The following is a 17,904-nucleotide window of genomic DNA, read 5'->3' as shown; positions in this document are numbered from 1 at the left end:
TTTTTCTAGGTAGGGCTGTGCCACATCCAATCAATTTCAGCAAACATCCCGGTATGATTTAATGCAAAAAAAAGTGGAGGTATCAAAAACACATTACTACTTTGCAGTTAAATAATTAACAATTATTTTATTCCAACAGGAAGAGTAAATAATGCTTTGAAAAACACAACAGTATAAAATGTACTCAGTGGTGGAATGTAACTAAGTACTTAAATACAATTTTGAGGTACTTCTACTTTACTTGAGTATTTCCATGTTCTGCTACTTTCTACTTCTACTCAACTACATCTCAGAGGGAAATATTAGACTTAACTCCACTACATTTATCTGACAACTTTAGTTACTTTACAGATTCAGATTATTAATACAAAATATAATCACATTACAATCAAATTACACATATTACTGGGTGCATTCCATATTCAAAACACACAAATATTGACAATTTGTTTTAATTATTATTATTATTATTATTATTAGTAGTAGTAATGTTTTTTTGTGTGTGACTCAGGGAGGGCCTCTATTGGCCGGCATCCAGCTGATGTTGACATGGACAACGAACTATATATACTTTCACTTCTTAGTGATATACGTTGTTTGAATGGGTTTCTATTATGTGTTGGAACCGAAAACGCATCAGAGCAGAAGAGGACCCTGAAGGCCTCTCCTCTTGTGTCACGTGGTTGAGTCGTCCTCTTCCGGACTGGTCTGAACCGACCTGAAGCAGAAAGCAGCCGGAGCAACACTACCGTCACCCGGACACAGTGAGCGGTCCACACGCACCCAGCTGCAGACATTCAGTCCACAATGTCCTTTCTCTGTGTGCTGAAGACTCGGCTCTTCTTCCGGCAGGTCTCCCCGGTCCTCCGCCTCCCCATCACCGCCATGCAGAGACACTACAGCCTGGATGTCGCCGCTCCTCTGCTGCGGACGCAGGGCTACGTGGACGGCCGCTGGCTCCCCACAGCCTCGGTGTTCCCGGTGCTGGACCCGGCCACCGGGCAGGAGATCGCCCGGGTGTCAGACTGCGGCCCGGCGGAGGCCAAGCTGGCTGTGGACGCTGCGTACAAGGCGTTTCACTCCTGGAAGCTGTACAGCGCTAAGGTAACCATACTCCGTTCAAAAAACCACCAATTTAAAAGAAACATGTTGTTTATCCGTCAGAGAAGCACAAAAACCCTTATACATGGTATTGTCTCAACTGACAGGATCCAGACTTTAATTCGGCTTACGCATAATTCACCAGACAAACACAGTATTTAAATAAAACTCCAAGTTTCACTTTACGCTGGGGCCACACAGCGCGCTTCAGGCTCGCCTGACGGCAGCGTCACGTCGTGGCCGCGTCATGCCCACCTAGGGTGTTCACACTAGACGCGAGTTACCCACGTCTCGGGAGCGTCTCGGAGCTACCTGTCAGCTGTGTTTTTGCTGTTGCTGACAGCCCTTTCTTTCTACATAGAGTTTGCCTTTTAATGGCCATTTAACTTCATAATAAATGTGATTTATATTTATTTAAGACAAAAAAAGGGTAAGAACTGTGTGGTAATTTGTAAATATTATTAAAAACAAGCAAATAAATTCATACATAAATATTAATATATAGCCCATATAAATACCTCTTTTCTGTCAGTGAAGAGGGATATATATATAAATCCCTCTTCACTGACAGTGAGGAGGGATTTCTATGGGCTATATATATATATATATATATATATATATATATAAATCCCTCTTCATTGACAGTGAAGAGGGATTTCTGTGGGCTATATATTAATACAAAAAAATAAATAAATACATTAGTAGTAAGAGAGAGCCTACAGCAATCCCTCTTCACTTTGACTGGCACAGTTTTAAACAACATTTCCAGGGGGTTTCGGGTTCCTGTTCTACAGCATTCCAGGTTGCGGCTTTTATCGAAAACGACTTAATTTACATCTGGGGCGGGACAGCAATTTACATTATAAATGCTGATGTTCCGACATCTCAGGCAACTTGGAGCTTTTCACCACCTTGTTGCTGAACTGCGCCTTGATGGAGAAAAACACCTGAAGTATTTCAGAATGATAAATATAAGTAAAGTGTTTTTTTTATTATTATAAAACAAAGCAAAATAAACAGTTTCGTTATTTGTTAACCTTTAGAAAACGAAAATTATTATTAAATATCTTTAAAAAAATTAAATAACACCTCTAAAAGAAAGAACAATAAAGTTACGTGGTGTTTGTTGAGAGAGAGAGAGAGAGAGAGAGAGAGCGCGCATCGGAAAAATACTGCCCATCACCTGATGTTCTTATAACCTATTAACCCAGTCTATTATATTTATAGCATATGTAGGGTTTCTGCTATGACTACTACAGTGTTTACAAAATTAAAAGCCTGTACTATATTAACTTGATGGAAACCTGCAAGCAGACAACTGCTTTATTTAGAGTATTTCAGAATAAAAGCATTGTGTTAATGAATGAATGATTCTGTGCACTAAAAACGCTAGAGGCCTTTTATTTTGAAATCTAGATAGGAAGTGTAAAATATTGATGGTCAGTGACATATTCTACAGATGTCTAGACATGGAAACTGTAGTAATCTTGCTGGTATGATGTTCATATACTGTCAATAGATCACCTTCACTGTCTGTTGCTGCTGGGAGACGCAGCCGAGAGGTAAGCGGCTAGCGTGTAAAATAGGCGAGCCTTCTATTCTATAAAATAGACGCGCGTCTGACGTGCGTCTGACGCGCGTCTGACGTGCGTCTCATGCGGGCAGTGTGTCCACTCTAACCTGTTAACATGGACGCCGAAATAAAAAACAACACGCGACGTTGCCGTCACGCGAGCATGAAGCGCGCTGTGTGCTCCAGGCTTTAGCCTGAAGTTGCCTTACCAAAATAAGTTAGGTACGACATGCAGTTTGCAGTATTATGTTGACGCGAAGAAAGTCTCCCCAACAATTCAGGAAACATGCTGGTTACGTTCACAAAACATGAATGTTAGCCAATAAACGTGACGACATTAAACTGCGAAATATTTGAATGGAGTTTGGCGTGAAGGAATTCCCTGGTCTCTGAACGGCAGGTGCATCTGTGCAGCACACTGAGGCGCTGAAGCTCACCTGTCAATGGACTGCTTTACACCTCACTCTCTTCAGTTTGCACATCTGTTTTTTACTGTTTACTTATTTGATATTTTTTTATTTGTTTTGCACAATTTAAGACTAACATAACCAAAAACTAAATGAATAATATACAGTGCAGGAAGAGGCAAAAAACCCACTGGGCTTATCTGAAGCCTCCACCTAGAGACAAGATTAATTTAAAGAAATAATATGACTATATAATAGTGATAACAAAACAATTAGGACAAGATATATGTAATATATCTTTACTTGCTGACTATATCTTTATTGTTATTTGCTTATTCATTAGATCTTGTCTTGTATTTTACTGATGCCTCATGTTGTTGCTCTGTCCCTCTTTGCTGCTGTAACTCTGCACATTTCCCTGCTGTGGGACTAATAAAGAGTTATCTTATCTTATGTTATCTTATCTTATGTTATGAGGGTATTTGGAGCTTGATTGATTGTCTGTATTTTAACATATTATCTTTATTAATCAACACAAACAAACAAACAAACAAGGCTGATTTTTAATATTTATAATAAATCCAAAGTCTTAGCAGCAGCAGGTGGAAGAAGTACTCTAACATTACCGTCAGTCAGTCATCACAATGTAACCACAATGTAAAAATAATCGGTCAAGTCCTGCTTTTAAGTTTATTTTTTTTAGTTTACACTTTAATGTTGCAGCTGGTAACGAGTTTGCAGTAATCTATAATTTTATTTGTAGATTATATTTTGTATTATTAATCTAAATCTACAAAGTCACTAAAGTTATTAAGTAAAGAGAGTGGAGAAGAAGTATGAAGTAACATACAATGGAAAGTACAAGTACCTAAAAATTTGTACTTCAGTACAGTATTTGAGTAAATCTACTTTCCACCTCTGAACAGGGTCAAACCAAACAATGCTGCAGGATTTGTTTCTGCACAAAGTTTCTGTGTGTGGGACATCATGAACTGAACATGTTAAACGTGATTATAAACATGATCATGTTTATGTTTATAATCATGATCATGATCATGTTCATGTTTATGATCATGTTTATGTTCATGTTTGTGATCATGATCATGTTCATGTTTATTTTAATGTGTAAATGCCCCACCATGTGAGCGGTTAGTCAGTGATTCCTGTTATCTCATACAGTTATTAAATCACAGTCTCACGGGTCAACTTCGGTGCTCAAAGTCCAACTTTTGTTTGGTTGGTGAAACTTTAACTTCTTCTATTTAGCATCTTTAAGAAGTATACAAACAATTAATAAAACAGTGAAAGACAGTCTCTTGTTATGCATGCATGCATAATATGCATGCATACATACATGCATATACTGTATATATATATATATACGTATATATATATATATATACGTATATATATACATATATATATACTGGAAAAACAAAGTTTGGAAACTTGTGTTTGGTCGATTATTTCTCTGTTGTTACAATGCTAATTGGCATTGTATTTTACATCGTTGGAAAGCCTGTTTATTTACCTTCGCAATGATGTCCAACTTGTAAGGATCATGCATTTGTGGGATGAGCAGCACAGCTAATTATGTGGGTAGCGCCCAAGAAAAATTTGCCAAAATGCTCAGCCAGTGATAAACAGTGTATTCTCATAAGGCTACCAGGAAGCCTGCAATGACTGCCCTTCACCGTCAGGCCTGTTTGCGCTGGTGTCGACATGTGGGGGAATGTCATGTTCAGTGATGAGTCCAGGTTCTGTGTGCGAAAGTTGGATGGCAGGGTCAAAGTATGGAGACGACGCGGAGAACGCTATGCTGATTGTTGCTCCGATGGAGTAACAGCTTTTGGTGGGGGAAGTGTCACGGTGTGGGGCGGCATCTCCCTCACTGGCAAAACAAGGCTTGTCATCATTGAAGGCCATCTCAATGCAGGGAGATATCGGGATGAGATTCTGCAGCCAGTGGCGATCCCATATCTCCACAATCTGGGACCTAACTTCATCCTCCAAGATGACAACGCTCGCCCCCACAGAGCCAGGGTTATCACGGACTACCTCCACAATGTGGGAGTAGAGAGAATGGAACGGCCTGCTAAGAGTCCAGACCTCAACCCAAATCAACACTTGTGGGATCAGCTTGGGCGTGCTGTACGTGTTAGAGTGACCAACACAACCTCGTTGGCTGACCTGCAACGAATCCTGGTTGAGGAATGGAACGCCATCCCACAGCAACGTGTGACCAGGTTGGTGACCAGCATGAGGAGGAGGTGCCAGGTTGTTGTGGCTGCGTATGGATCTTTCACCCGCTACTGAGGCTCCTGACATATTGTATTAAATGAATAAAGTGTAAAATTGCCAATATGTCTTATTTGTTCCTTGTTACTGATAGAGAGTTCAATCATCCAATCCACCAAACATCTCAAAACAAGAATCAATTCCAACAGGAGAATACACTGTTTACCATTGACGGAGCATTTTGGCAAATTTTTCTTGGGCGCTACCCACATAATCAGCTGTGCTGCTCATCCCACAAATGCATGATCCTTACAAGTTGGACATCATTGCGAAGGTAAATAAACAGGCTTTCCAATGATGTAAAATACAATGCCAATTAGCATTGTAACAACAGAGAAATAATCCATCAAACACAAGTTTCCAAACTTTGTTTTTCCAGTATATATATATTATATATATATATATATTATATATATATAATATATAAAATATATATATATATATATATATATATATAATATATATGCATGCATGCATGCATGCATGAGAGGTGATGCACCGATATTGGATATTGAGCTGATAACGACTCAAACAGCTGGATCGGTGGGGCCGATCTATTGAGTTCAGTTTTATGTTTATATACCATATACATTATTTACTGGAATTTGAATTCCTGTTTAAGTTTTGACCAATTTGTTGCTGAATTAAAAAAGGTTTACACTTGAATAATAATCCCTGTTAATTTTGAAGATTTTGTTGGTGTACGATTTATTATTTTAATAATAAATAACAATTCAATAAATTAATATCTATGTTTTTATTTGTCACATTTAGTTTTACAAAGTTAGTAAATCACTGTTTAAGTCAGGCCTGATGTTGTCTTACACATAACAGAATAATCCAGTCTCTTCCACACTGTGAGGTATACAGCTCATTAATTAAACACTGGTATCGGATCAGTACTCGGTATTCACCGATACCCAAAGCCCAGGTATCGGTATCAGCCTGAAAAAGGCAGATGGTTGCGTCTCTGGTTTCCAGATGATATCCAGCAGTTGACCCACAGCTGGACTCTAATGGAGGTGTAGAAACATCTCAAAGATGATCATAAGAGACGGGAGGAACCTGAGCTACATTTATTTTTAATATTCAGGAGCTTTTAAAATGAACAGTTTGTCTACTCAGCAACAGCCATAACGGGATATATATATTTTTTTTGCTAAATTTGAAGGGTCATAACAATATATGTCAATGAGATACTTGCGTTTTTTTATTTTTGATACATCCATTTTTTGAGTGTAGATTAATGAGGGACTTAATGATTTTAGAATCAGGCTGCAGCATGAGAAAATGTACATCTGGGCGTGAATGCTATAATTCAGCATTCCCAGAATTGTTTTTGAATCTTTATTCAACTATTTCTTCTGTAGGTTTTTTGGATTCTTACTACTTCTGCATACTTTCAGCTACAGAAACCGTTCAACTATCTAAATATTCAGCTCTTTAAGGACATTAGTGCTTACATTCAACTTGTTTCTACCATTTATACTTTTTAAAATATTAAGCTTTTTAGCTTTTGAGTTATTGCAACTCTGTGGAGAAAATCTTCAAATCCTCTTAAACATACTCCACTTTGAAATGCTACTGCTCCCGAATACTTTCAGCTACAGACAACGTTTAAACTTTAAACGGGTAACAAGAATTTGAACTATTGAAAAAGACGGCTCATGTGTTTTGTGTTTTTTCAGTGCCAAATTAGATAAAGAAGAGAGGAACAAACAGATAAGACAGGGCTGCTGAATTATCTTCATTTGCCAAGATGTCCTTGTCTGTTGACCTTCTCAGCCTCCGAGCAACAGCCAGTTAGTTAACAGATTATTCTGTCAAACCTCAAATTTAGATTCATATCGTCAAGAATTTTTTTTTTTCATAACTTCACATAACCACATCATAGAAAACCCAACAACAGACATAAGAAAATGAAATGTAATACTAAGAATTTAAGCTGTAGTCTGTAGCCATGTTGTCCCTGAAGGACCCGCTGAGTTTTTAACATTTTCCACTCTGTAAAATATTAATGTGACTAGTGTCAGTGATCCAGAACCAGGTTTAACACAAACACAATTCCTCACTGTTCATGTGAGGTTGTTGCCAATTTCTTGAAATTATTACCCTCGAATAAAAACATGATTGTGAAACAACAAACAGTCAGCTGACTCCTGGTGTGATGTGATTGGCTGTCCTGCAGGAGAGGAGCATCCTGTTGAGGAAATGGTTCGAGCTGATGACGCTGCACAAAGAAGACCTGGCCAAGCTGATCACCTTCGAATGTGTGAGTGTCATCATGATGAGAACGTTGGTGTGTTGCTTTATCTACAGTAACAGGGATCAGACATTCACTGTTTCCTGTTGTTTGGTAGAAGATCATTAACACACAGAATCAGACTGTGTTCCTGTAACACAAGCACACTGATCATTGTGTGAATGCTGTAATACTGTGAATGCTGTAATCTTTCTTCTTTCACAACTTCTTCTATTTCTTCCTCTGCATACTTTCAGCTACAGAAACTGTTCAACTATCAAAATATTCAGCTCTTTAAGGACATTAGTTCTTACATTCAACTTGTTTCTACCATTTATACCTTTTAAAATATTAAGCTTTTTTCACTTTTTGTTTTTACAATGTAACTCAATGGAGAAATCTTCAAATCCTCTTAAACATACTCGGCTTTGAAATGCTACTGCTCCCGCATACTTTCAGCTACAGACACCATTTAAACTTTAAATGGGTTACAAGAATTTGAACTATTAAACTTAAATTCAGAATTTTGATATCTTTTACAGTTATTGAATGATCACAGTTTAAGTTTTATGCTGTTTTCAGACTTTTTTTTCAGAGTTTCTAATAGGTGTGTATTGGACGGAATGTTCAGAGCTAGAGTGAGTGACATCAGAGCTAGAGTGGAGAGGACCTTTTAAAATCTTCTGTAACTTTTCTGAACAAATTGCTCCCACAGCCACAATTTTCACTCTTTATACTTACAATTTAGGTCAGATTGTAGGCCATTTTGTGCTGGTCGCAGTCATGTAACTATGGAATCAAACAGACTTACACATTTGGCTCTAGGATCCCCAAAGTGAGGGTAAGTCCAACCAACTGCTCCATAGAAAGCAATGTTAAATCAGATGAGAAATGTCTGACAGAAAGCATTTTTGACTCTACACACATAAAAACAACATCAATGCGTTCGGCAGAGTCTCTTCTCTCTGATGATGATAATATTTTGGCAACTGGACCCACGGTTTTTCACTAGGAAGCAGGGATTTGACCGGTAGATTTCAGTTCTTAGCTTCTTTAGGTGACGTAGTTCAGCTTCCAACTGCCAGTTTTACACTTTAACTTCCAGGTATTTCAGCAGTGCAGTGCAATGCATTTGAGCTTCAACATTTTTAGACAAGTCATTTCACATTTCTGCATTTTCAGCAATGCTTTGCAATTCATTTCAGCTGCCAGCACTCCCACGCATTTTCAGCAGGAAATGCATTTTCTAGTTTCATTTAGTGTATTTAAACTGACTGTCTGTGTGTGTGTGTGTGTTGCAGGGTAAACCCATGCAGGAGTCTCTCGGGGAGGTGGGGTACTCCGCCTCCTTCATGGAGTGGTTTTCGGAGGAGGCTCGCCGAGTGTACGGCGATATCGTCCCGTCACCCGCCAGAGACCGAAAGATCCTCCTCCTCAAACAGCCTGTGGGCGTCGCCTCCATCATCACACCGGTAAGCAGCCAGTCAGAAGCTCTTATTTTCCACTGACGTAGCTGTGAGGAGTTAGTCGGTCCTCCTCTTTACTCCACACCGGTTCATCATTCAGGATGTACTGTAATAACATTAATGATCCTCTGGCGTTTCCTCTATAGCGCCACCATCAGGTCAACATGTTAATATGTCTGACACTTTGATTTAACTGAAGACGTTCATCAGCCTCAGCTGGACTCTGTGTTCACTGAGCATGTGTTTGTTTCTTTTCCATATAAACAAACACAATGCAAACACAATGTCAAAAGAGAAGAGAGAAAATAAATACAATAAAACAATAATAATTATAATAATACATAAATAATTAGTTAAAAACATAGTAATAATAATAATCTAACTATACAATGAGGAGTTTGCTCTGTAACCGTTCATCTGATCTATTTCACACTTGGTTGGTGTATTGTTGTAGATTTTGGTGCATTATGGACCCTTGCAGACAGCAGCGGGGGCGGGGCTTCAGGGCTCTGCATACTGAGTCCAGCATGTCGTCTGCTGCATTGAATGCACTTCCTGTTGCTGCTGGATGCTAGAATACAAACGTTACAACCCAACTCTTCTTCACTTGGAGTCAACAATGACTAGCGATTCTCAACAACGCTGCCACCAGCACTACGGGAAGCTGTTCTGCTCTGAACAGGTGCACGCTCCAAACGGGCGCCCGCTCCGAATGGCCGCACGCTACAAACGGCCGCACGCTAGGAATAGGCATGTTTTCAGTTCATCAAAGTTAATTGTACCCTTTTGGTTGCCTTAAAATGTCTGATTCAGTATTCGGTTGAACTTAGCTCCACCCTCTTGTGTCACATCTGGTTGCAAATATCCAAGATGGCAACTGGAGGCTTCAAAACAGCAGACCACAAACCAATAAGTGACGTCACGGTGACTGACTACGTCCACGTCTGATATACAGTCAATGGTCTGAACCACCTGTATTTAGTCATTGTCACATTGTCATAAAGACGATGTCAGTTAATTGTCATGTGACCTTTTAAACCAATCATCTGCCAGCTCCTGTATACAAAAGACATGACTTCCTTTTTCCTTCGTTAGCATGTCTAATGAGATTAGTCTACTTTGTCCTGAACATCTGTGTGTGTGTGATACCTCTTTACCTTCATGAAATTTTAGCACCACTAACGCTGGGAACACTGGGAACCCTGGGAACGCTGGGAACGCTGGGAAGGAGTGTTCTCTTAAAGACCATTGTAATGTGAATCCTTGTTGATGTATAAATCTTGATAAGTGTGGAACTGAGTGTTGTGTCGCTCCACAGTGGAACTTCCCCAGCGCGATGATCACCAGGAAGGTCGCGGCTGCTCTGGCCGCCGGCTGCACGGTGGTGGTGAAACCGGCCGAGGACACGCCGCTGTCGGCGCTGGCTCTGGCTGAGGTCAGCACACTGAACTGTTTAACCCTCCTTATTTAACCCTCCGTGTTGTTTTCTCTGTAAATGAGGTGATTGACTTGTCGTTGTGCAGCTGGCGGAGCAGGCGGGGATCCCGGCGGGGGTGTTTAACGTGGTCCCGTGCTCCAGAGAGAAGACTCCATCGGTCGGGGAGGTTCTCTGCACCGACCCTCTGGTGGCCAAGATCTCCTTCACCGGCTCCACCGCCACCGGCAAGGTGAGACCCTGAGAGTAGAGGACGGCCTGCAGCGCCCCGTGCTGGCTGTCTTCATGATTAAAATACACTTCTCTTGCTTCACCACTCACTTCCCTCGTACACACTCACTCTGCTATTCTCTAAATGTCCTCCGCTACTCTGACAACAGCTCTTTAGACAGGGATTCATCTTTTCACGTCGGCCATCGTAGTTCTCCGACACGCTTGGTACACGGGAGAGGTTTCAATCTGCAGCCTCACCGCTAGATGCCGCCAGATCATACACACTCAATTACTCGTTTAAGAGGTTGTAGCGGGCTCAAAGTAATGTAAAAAATAAAAAAGTGTAATGTATAAAGTAGAGTAATGACACAGTAGTTAAACTTGCTCTCAGGTGCTGCTGAAACTGGCTGCTGACACCGTGAAGAAGGCGTCCATGGAGCTGGGAGGCCACGCCCCCTTCATCGTGTTTGACAGCGCTGATGTCGACAAGGCGGTGGGCGGAGCCATGGCCTCCAAGTTCAGGAATTCTGGACAGGTAAGTGACGGTCTGGATGAAGCTCACAGTATACACTGAGGTCACATGTTTGCGTGATATCCATCACCGTCTTCCTCTTCCTACTGTAGACCTGCGTGTGTTCCAACCGCTTCCTGGTGCAGAGCGGCATCCACGATCGCTTCATGGAGAAGCTGGGCCGAGCGATGGATGCCGAGCTCCGCCTGGGTCACGGCTCAGAGCCCGGTACCACCCAAGGGCCGCTCATCAACTCCAGAGCTGCAGACAAGGTCAGATATCTCACTCTGGAGAAAGAGCTGTGAAATAGAGGCCCAAATTCCAGTTCGGTCCCTCCACCATCCCACTCCGTGATGGAGTGAACTCTGTTTGTAGTCACACTTACAGCTCAATGAAGTTAATTAAAGTTGTTGATGTCTGTATGACAATAAAGTAGAATATATTACATGTCTGTCTTAGTTTGAGCAGTTTACAGTAAATGTATGTACCGGAGAGGAGAGGGGCTGGACTCTCGCCTTTTCTTGTCCTCCATGTCCTCCATAGAGGAGGCAGAGTTTGAAGACTCTGACTTGTCCATATCCTTGGTAGAGGTCGCTGAGGTAGTCAGAAAGCTCCTCAGTGGCAAGGCACTAGGGGTAGATGAGATTCACCCTGAGATGGTGAAGGCTCTGGACATTGTTGTATGTCAAGAAATTGTGGCCCATAGTAACAGCAGAGTTCAACACCTGAACCCCTCTGTTTCACAGGTGGTCCACCAGATATCAGATGCAGTGTCCAAGGGAGCGAAGGTGCTGAAGGGCGGGAAGCGTCTGGACGGGTCCTTCATGGAGCCCACTCTGCTGGCCGACGTCACCACAGACATGATCTGCACCAAGGAGGAAACCTTCGGCCCGCTGCTGCCCGTCATCAGGTCTGTACGCTCACCCTTTACGCATGTTTAAAATCCTTTTTATGGCATACAATGACTTTTTCTAATCATAGTGGCTAACCGCCAACGGTGCTTCTTTTGAAAAGTAATTCACCTTCAATTTAGCAAATCCTGCTTTATTTTTAACAGATATTTAACGTTAAATTTACGTTTTCTAAAATGTCCTTGCGGAGCTCTGGTACTTGTTGCACTGTTGACGGCTGTACTAACAACCAGACAAAGCTAAATTTGTGACTATCGTACGATAGAGGATTTTGTTAACAAGTTTGTGGGAACAGGCAACAACAGCTCAGACGGGAGCAGGGAGAGAGAAAGAGAAGCAGTAGGGAAGAAAAAATATATCGAAAAAAGTCATAGAATAGTATTTTGAAAAAAGTCATAGTATAGTATGTCGAAAAAAGTAATAGTATACTATGTTTAAAAAAGTCGTACAAAAGTCATAGTATAATATGTTGAAAAAAATCATTGTATAGTATGTCAAAAAAAGTTGCAAAAAAGTCTTAGTATAGTCAGTATAGTAAAGTCATAAAGTCATAGTATAGAATGTCCAAAAGAAGTCATAGTATATTATGTCATACATGAAATTACAATACAAGAATCATCAGAAATATAAGTTGTTGCTCGCTCAGTGGATGAAGCTTCAAACTGATGTTGTGCAGCTGCATTAAAATAAAAAAAGGGAGACATTTGAGTGTGTGACGAGATGCCTTTATTAATTCGAAGTACTGATGTTGTACCAGGTTTGTCATTCCATATACTGTATTAGAGGTTATTTATTTATATTATATATATATATATATATACATACATATCTCCTCTAAGGCCCTAAAGCTGCTGCAGTGACGTCTTCAGTAGCTGAATACAACTGTTGACCAACCAGAACTATCTGTTTGTGATTGACAGGTTTAACACAGAGGAAGAAGCTCTGGCTATCGCTAACGCATCGAATGTCGGGCTGGCAGGTGAGTGCATATTAAAAAAAAACGTCTTGGAAATGATGAAGTGTATGTTGAAGGATAGAATATAAATTCAAATTAAATGCGGATAGATTCAGGTGCTTCTTGAAAGAAAGCAGAGCTATTAAACCAAAAAAAGAACATTTAAGCAAAACTTCCACAAAGACTAATGAGTTTAACATGTAGTATTCTGTGACCTATCAGAGACAGAAGTCGTAGATTACTGTGTAAACGCCATAAACAGTGTTAGCGTTCTGTTAGGAGATGAAGTTTGCAGGAAGTACCAATTTTAACCTCTTCAAATTAAATTGTGGTTTTTGGTGCCACAGATTTGAACGAGAAGCTGTAATAGTAATATCTAGTTCACACTCCACCACTTCAGGCCTGATTTTCTGCTCCCAGACAGTTTTTGGAGCTCCCCGACAATACTCCCCGGATCGTGTATTTCTCTCATACGGTATGGCGTCATTTACCGTGCATTATACCGTCACATAAATCTGATTCTGACATGTTGGCTGTCAAACAGACATATCCCAAAAAACAACAGCGCCATCTGGAGTCCACGTTGAGCTGCAGCCAATAAAAACACTGTCTGACTGAAGGTCCTTTGGTTTAATCGTCTATTTTAAGACCACGAATCAGGTCATATGTAATGAATATTGGGTGATACCGGATGCACCACCTCCAGAAAGAAGGGTCTATTTCGAGGAGCCTTTGAAATGAAACCAGCCTCGTTGACCCATTATGACATTCGGTCTTGAAATGTGGACTTTGGACTGACGAACCCTCAAAAAGGCCTCTGTCTTGGTCTCTGTTGGTGTTAAAACCTTGACGTGCTCTTATTTTTCTGTTCTCAGGTTACTTCTACTCGCAGGATGTCAGTCAGATCTGGCGGGTGGCGGAGGCGTTGGAGGTGGGTTTAGTTGGAGTCAACGAGGGCCTCTTGTCCACCCCGGAGGCCACATTCGGCGGGGTCAAACAGTCCGGTTTGGGCCGCGAAGGCTCCAAGTACGGCATTGACGAATATCTGGATGTGAAGTACATGTGCTTCGGAGGCCTGAAACCCTGAATCAGGAGGACGCTGCGCTGCAGGTCCAGTGGTAGTACACTCATGTAACGGTGGTCAGAACTGTAGATCTCAGGTTCTAATTGATTTGATTTAACCCTAACCAATACAAAATAACCCTTTAAATTAGAGTCGGAGGGGTCCAGACGTCTCTGGACACAGAAGTATGTCAAACGATAGGACACGTATTGAGTATTTGGTGCATAAAATGTGATTTTGGACACAGCCACAGACGTGTTTGTGCTTAGTTACAGTTGCTAGGCTGTGATTGGAATTATGATGTTGGTGCAGACATCAGATACGAGCCAATCAGAATCTAGTATTCTCTGTGACTATTGCATACAAGCCTCGCCGTTTTCTTTTCCCCCACGGTCACAAGCTCTACTCGCGTCATCGCTTGTATGATTACTACTGATAACATCCTATCTATCATATTTGGGTTTAATTACATTTAACATTTTTTTTCCCCCGTAATTACGAATTGGAAGTTAACATGAACAAGTCAGAAACAGTAATTACAATGCGACGTGAACGCACCATTATATTTTTTCCCACATGGTAACAAGTCCCACAAGTGAATTTTCTACAGTAGCACATAGATGAGTTTAAAATGGTAAAGAAGCTGCAAAGCTGCACCGTGGTAATAAACGGAGATTTACTGTGATAAAATAAATGAAAATACATAAAATGTTTCGCTAGATTTTTGTAAAATCATTGTGTTTGTATTGAACATCCTGATGTCCTGTAGTAAGCCTGTAAATGCGAAGTCTGTATTTTTTTAATAATTAAAATACTTATATGCTGACATATTTGGACACGTTCAAATTGGGTCCAAGTAATCATTTTAAGCATGTGCCATTTATACAAAACGTACTTGCCGTACTGATGTTCAGTGGAGCATTGGGTAGCTTCTGAAGTCTTTCAACACATTTCAATCATGTGGTAGACATCATAAATACATAAATAAATATAAATGTTGAACACATGGCCTGATGTTTATGTTAGGACGCCACTTTGAACGTGTATGTACCAATTTTTTTGGAAGAAATAAAGCAATAGTTTAATAAATACCTTGTTATTGTGTAGATGGATGTTTTAAACCTCGCAGGAAGCTTTTTTTTCTGAGCCTCTGTTACCTGAAAGTAAAATCACGGTTGCAAAATGTTACAAGTGCCAATAACTGACTTTTATTTCTTACAGTGTTGAAAAGCAGTACAGTGAGTATTTTAGGTTTATTAAAGAGTAACTTGACGCCCCCTGCTGACCTCCAGTGGTTTAACTTCCACCAGAGAGGGCAGCATTTCAGCTGTTCTGTCCCCGAGCAGGTGAGCAGCACAGATTACAGTCTAACTGATGGAGCTCGGCCCTGTTCTTCGTAAGTCACTGAGCTTGATTTGACTAATTTGACATGACCCGTAATTTCCAAGGTTTTAAAGATTAAGACGAATGACTCGCTATCGTATCGTATCAACTACGTTTTGTGTCGTTAGGAGATAAAGATGTCTACGTCCTCGTTATGAGATTCAAATCTTGTTATTAGGAGTACAGATCTCACCCTTTTTTCGCATTTAAGAGATACATGTCATTGTTTGGACAAAGATGTTTTAATTAATAGATGTGTACATAGTTATTCTGAGATACAAATTGTGTAATTATGATGAATGGATCTTGTTAAGCCAACTTCATAAAACTGACAAATACAGCATTTGTTTGTGTGAAATCAAGCTAACTATTGAAACATATGAAAACCAGGGCCCATATTTCCTCCTGCAGAAGCCTAATGAAGTAAACCTAATAATTTATTTGCTATGATGTTGTATACTGACAGTTTCTGTTCTTTGGGTTTGTAGCAGATTGCATTTCTGATATAAAGTGAAACTGGTCTTAATTGTGATATAACGTAGTCCAAAAAATAATTTTGTATTTCTGACTATAGATATTAATGGAAAATTAAAGTGGAAATTGTAATATTACATCTTGTGATGAGTTTTTTTTTAAGGCATGTAACTAGCAGTGACACTGAAATTCTCGCCGTTTCATTTCACTGGTTGAAAGTTGTTATTTTATTCAGATAACTTATTTTGGTATCAACGGTGTTAAAAAATATCATCTTTTGAGAATTGAGCTGCGTAGCTTCATCAGTCAGTGCCTTTAAATGATTTGTCTTAACACTGAACAAGCACAGAAGATATGCTCACATGACTTAAATCTAAGCTTAGAAAACGATTACAAAAAGAACAAGATTGGATGGCATGAACCTTTCAACAACTCCAAAACTATTTGATTTACATGTTCACCTCGTCACCAGTCCATCCAATAGTCAGAGTAATAGTCTGGGTTTTGTAGACAAATAGCTTCACTCCTAACTGCTGCTAAATACGGTCTTCCTCATAAAGTACCCGGATCATCTGGAGATCTTCCATTGAACATACACTGAATTAGCTTCTAGGTCCAGTTAACTTAGTTATCTTAGGCTGTAGTCAGCTGAGTCTGGGATGGATTGGTGACTAGCTTGTTGGCTGACGGTACGTGTCCACAGGCTCCGTGCTTTCCACGCTCTCCATTCATTGTCTATGTAAGCAGCCGCGCAATGTATTCTGGTAGCGTGGCGTCACAATTGGAGAGACTAGGCGTCACGACGCCCGCTCCTTATTTGCATGAAGTTGAGGTCCTGGCTACTTTATGCAAATCACGGGCGTCCGACGCGACTCGCCGCCTCTCGAAACTCCCGAGGATCTTTTAAACTAAACGTTGTCGATCCAAAATAAAGACAGATTCAGCAACTGCGTGGCTTATTTCTCGCCTCAAATGTTTTCAGAAACACATTTCGGTGAACTATTTACGTGAAATAAGAGAAGAAAGTTTCCAAACGAGCCTCCATACTGGTTCCGGTTTGAAAGCTGGGAGCAGCAGCCAACGGCGGGAAAGCGTTCGTCCAATCAGGAGCCGAGTGCCTTGTTTCTAGGGACAGCCCACCAAGCGTCCAATGTTGGGAAGCGTCGCGTCCCCTCACGATAAAAAACACCCCTGTGGACACGTACCATAACACGACACAACATGTAAATCAGACAGACTTGTTGTTCAAAGGTCGATTTTTTGATCTTTTGTTGGAGCTAAGCTAGCAGTTTCCCCCTGCTTCCTGTCTTTGTGCTAAGCTCGGCTAAACACTAATCATGGACTTTCTTTAGGTAATGACACTGAAATAAACTAAAGTTTCTTTTTGTCTTAAACAAGCAGTCGGTCGAAACAGTAGTACAAAGTACAGGATAGCTGTGTTGAATACTAACAATTTGTTAAGTTTGAAATAGTGCAATACATTGATTAGCTTCTAGGTCCAGTTAGTTTAGAGTTAGCTTCCGGGGCCAGTTAATTAGTTATCTGAGGCTGTAGTCAGGTGAAACTGGGATGGACTGGAGATTAGATTTTTTATTCTTATTTTATTCTAACGTTTTTATCTATTCTTTTGTTATTATACTGTTTAACTTGCACCAACAAAACCAAAGCAAATTCCTAGTGTATACCTCTTACACCTAGCAATAAACACGATTCTGATTCTGATTCTGATTCTGATTCTGATAAGCTTGTTGGCTAACATGACACAACATGTAAATCAGACAGATTTGTTTTTCAAAGATGGATTTTTCCTCTTTTGTTGGAGCTAAGCTAGCAGTTTCCTCCTGCTTCCAGTCTTTGTGCTAAGCTAGGCTA

General features: G+C 40.4%; 1 protein-coding gene across 2 annotated transcripts; it reads left to right on the top strand.

Annotated features, from left to right (window-relative positions):
- The first annotated feature begins 632 nt into the window (after positions 1 to 632).
- On the top strand, positions 633 to 16,169 carry aldh5a1 (aldehyde dehydrogenase 5 family, member A1 (succinate-semialdehyde dehydrogenase)). 2 transcript variants are annotated; one of them, XM_037783952.1, is made up of 11 exons: positions 633 to 764; positions 853 to 1,104; positions 7,568 to 7,651; positions 8,923 to 9,093; positions 10,406 to 10,522; positions 10,611 to 10,754; positions 11,127 to 11,270; positions 11,360 to 11,518; positions 11,993 to 12,156; positions 13,078 to 13,136; positions 13,988 to 16,169. In XM_037783952.1, the coding sequence occupies exons 2-11, from the start codon at positions 886 to 888 to the stop codon at positions 14,197 to 14,199; spliced, it is 1,473 nt and encodes a 490-aa protein (XP_037639880.1). In that variant the 5' UTR covers positions 633 to 764; positions 853 to 885; the 3' UTR covers positions 14,200 to 16,169. The 2 variants fall into 2 exon arrangements, with proteins under 2 accessions (XP_037639880.1, XP_037639879.1); XM_037783951.1 differs by having other exon boundaries at positions 695 to 1,104.
- Positions 16,170 to 17,904: the final 1,735 nt, after the last annotated feature.

This window comes from Sebastes umbrosus, chromosome 11 (genome assembly GCF_015220745.1).
Source record: "Sebastes umbrosus isolate fSebUmb1 chromosome 11, fSebUmb1.pri, whole genome shotgun sequence".
NCBI classification, from domain to species: domain Eukaryota; kingdom Metazoa; phylum Chordata; class Actinopteri; order Perciformes; family Sebastidae; genus Sebastes; species Sebastes umbrosus.
Note: the sequence above shows the minus strand (reverse complement) of the source record. Positions and strands in the feature narration are given on the sequence as shown.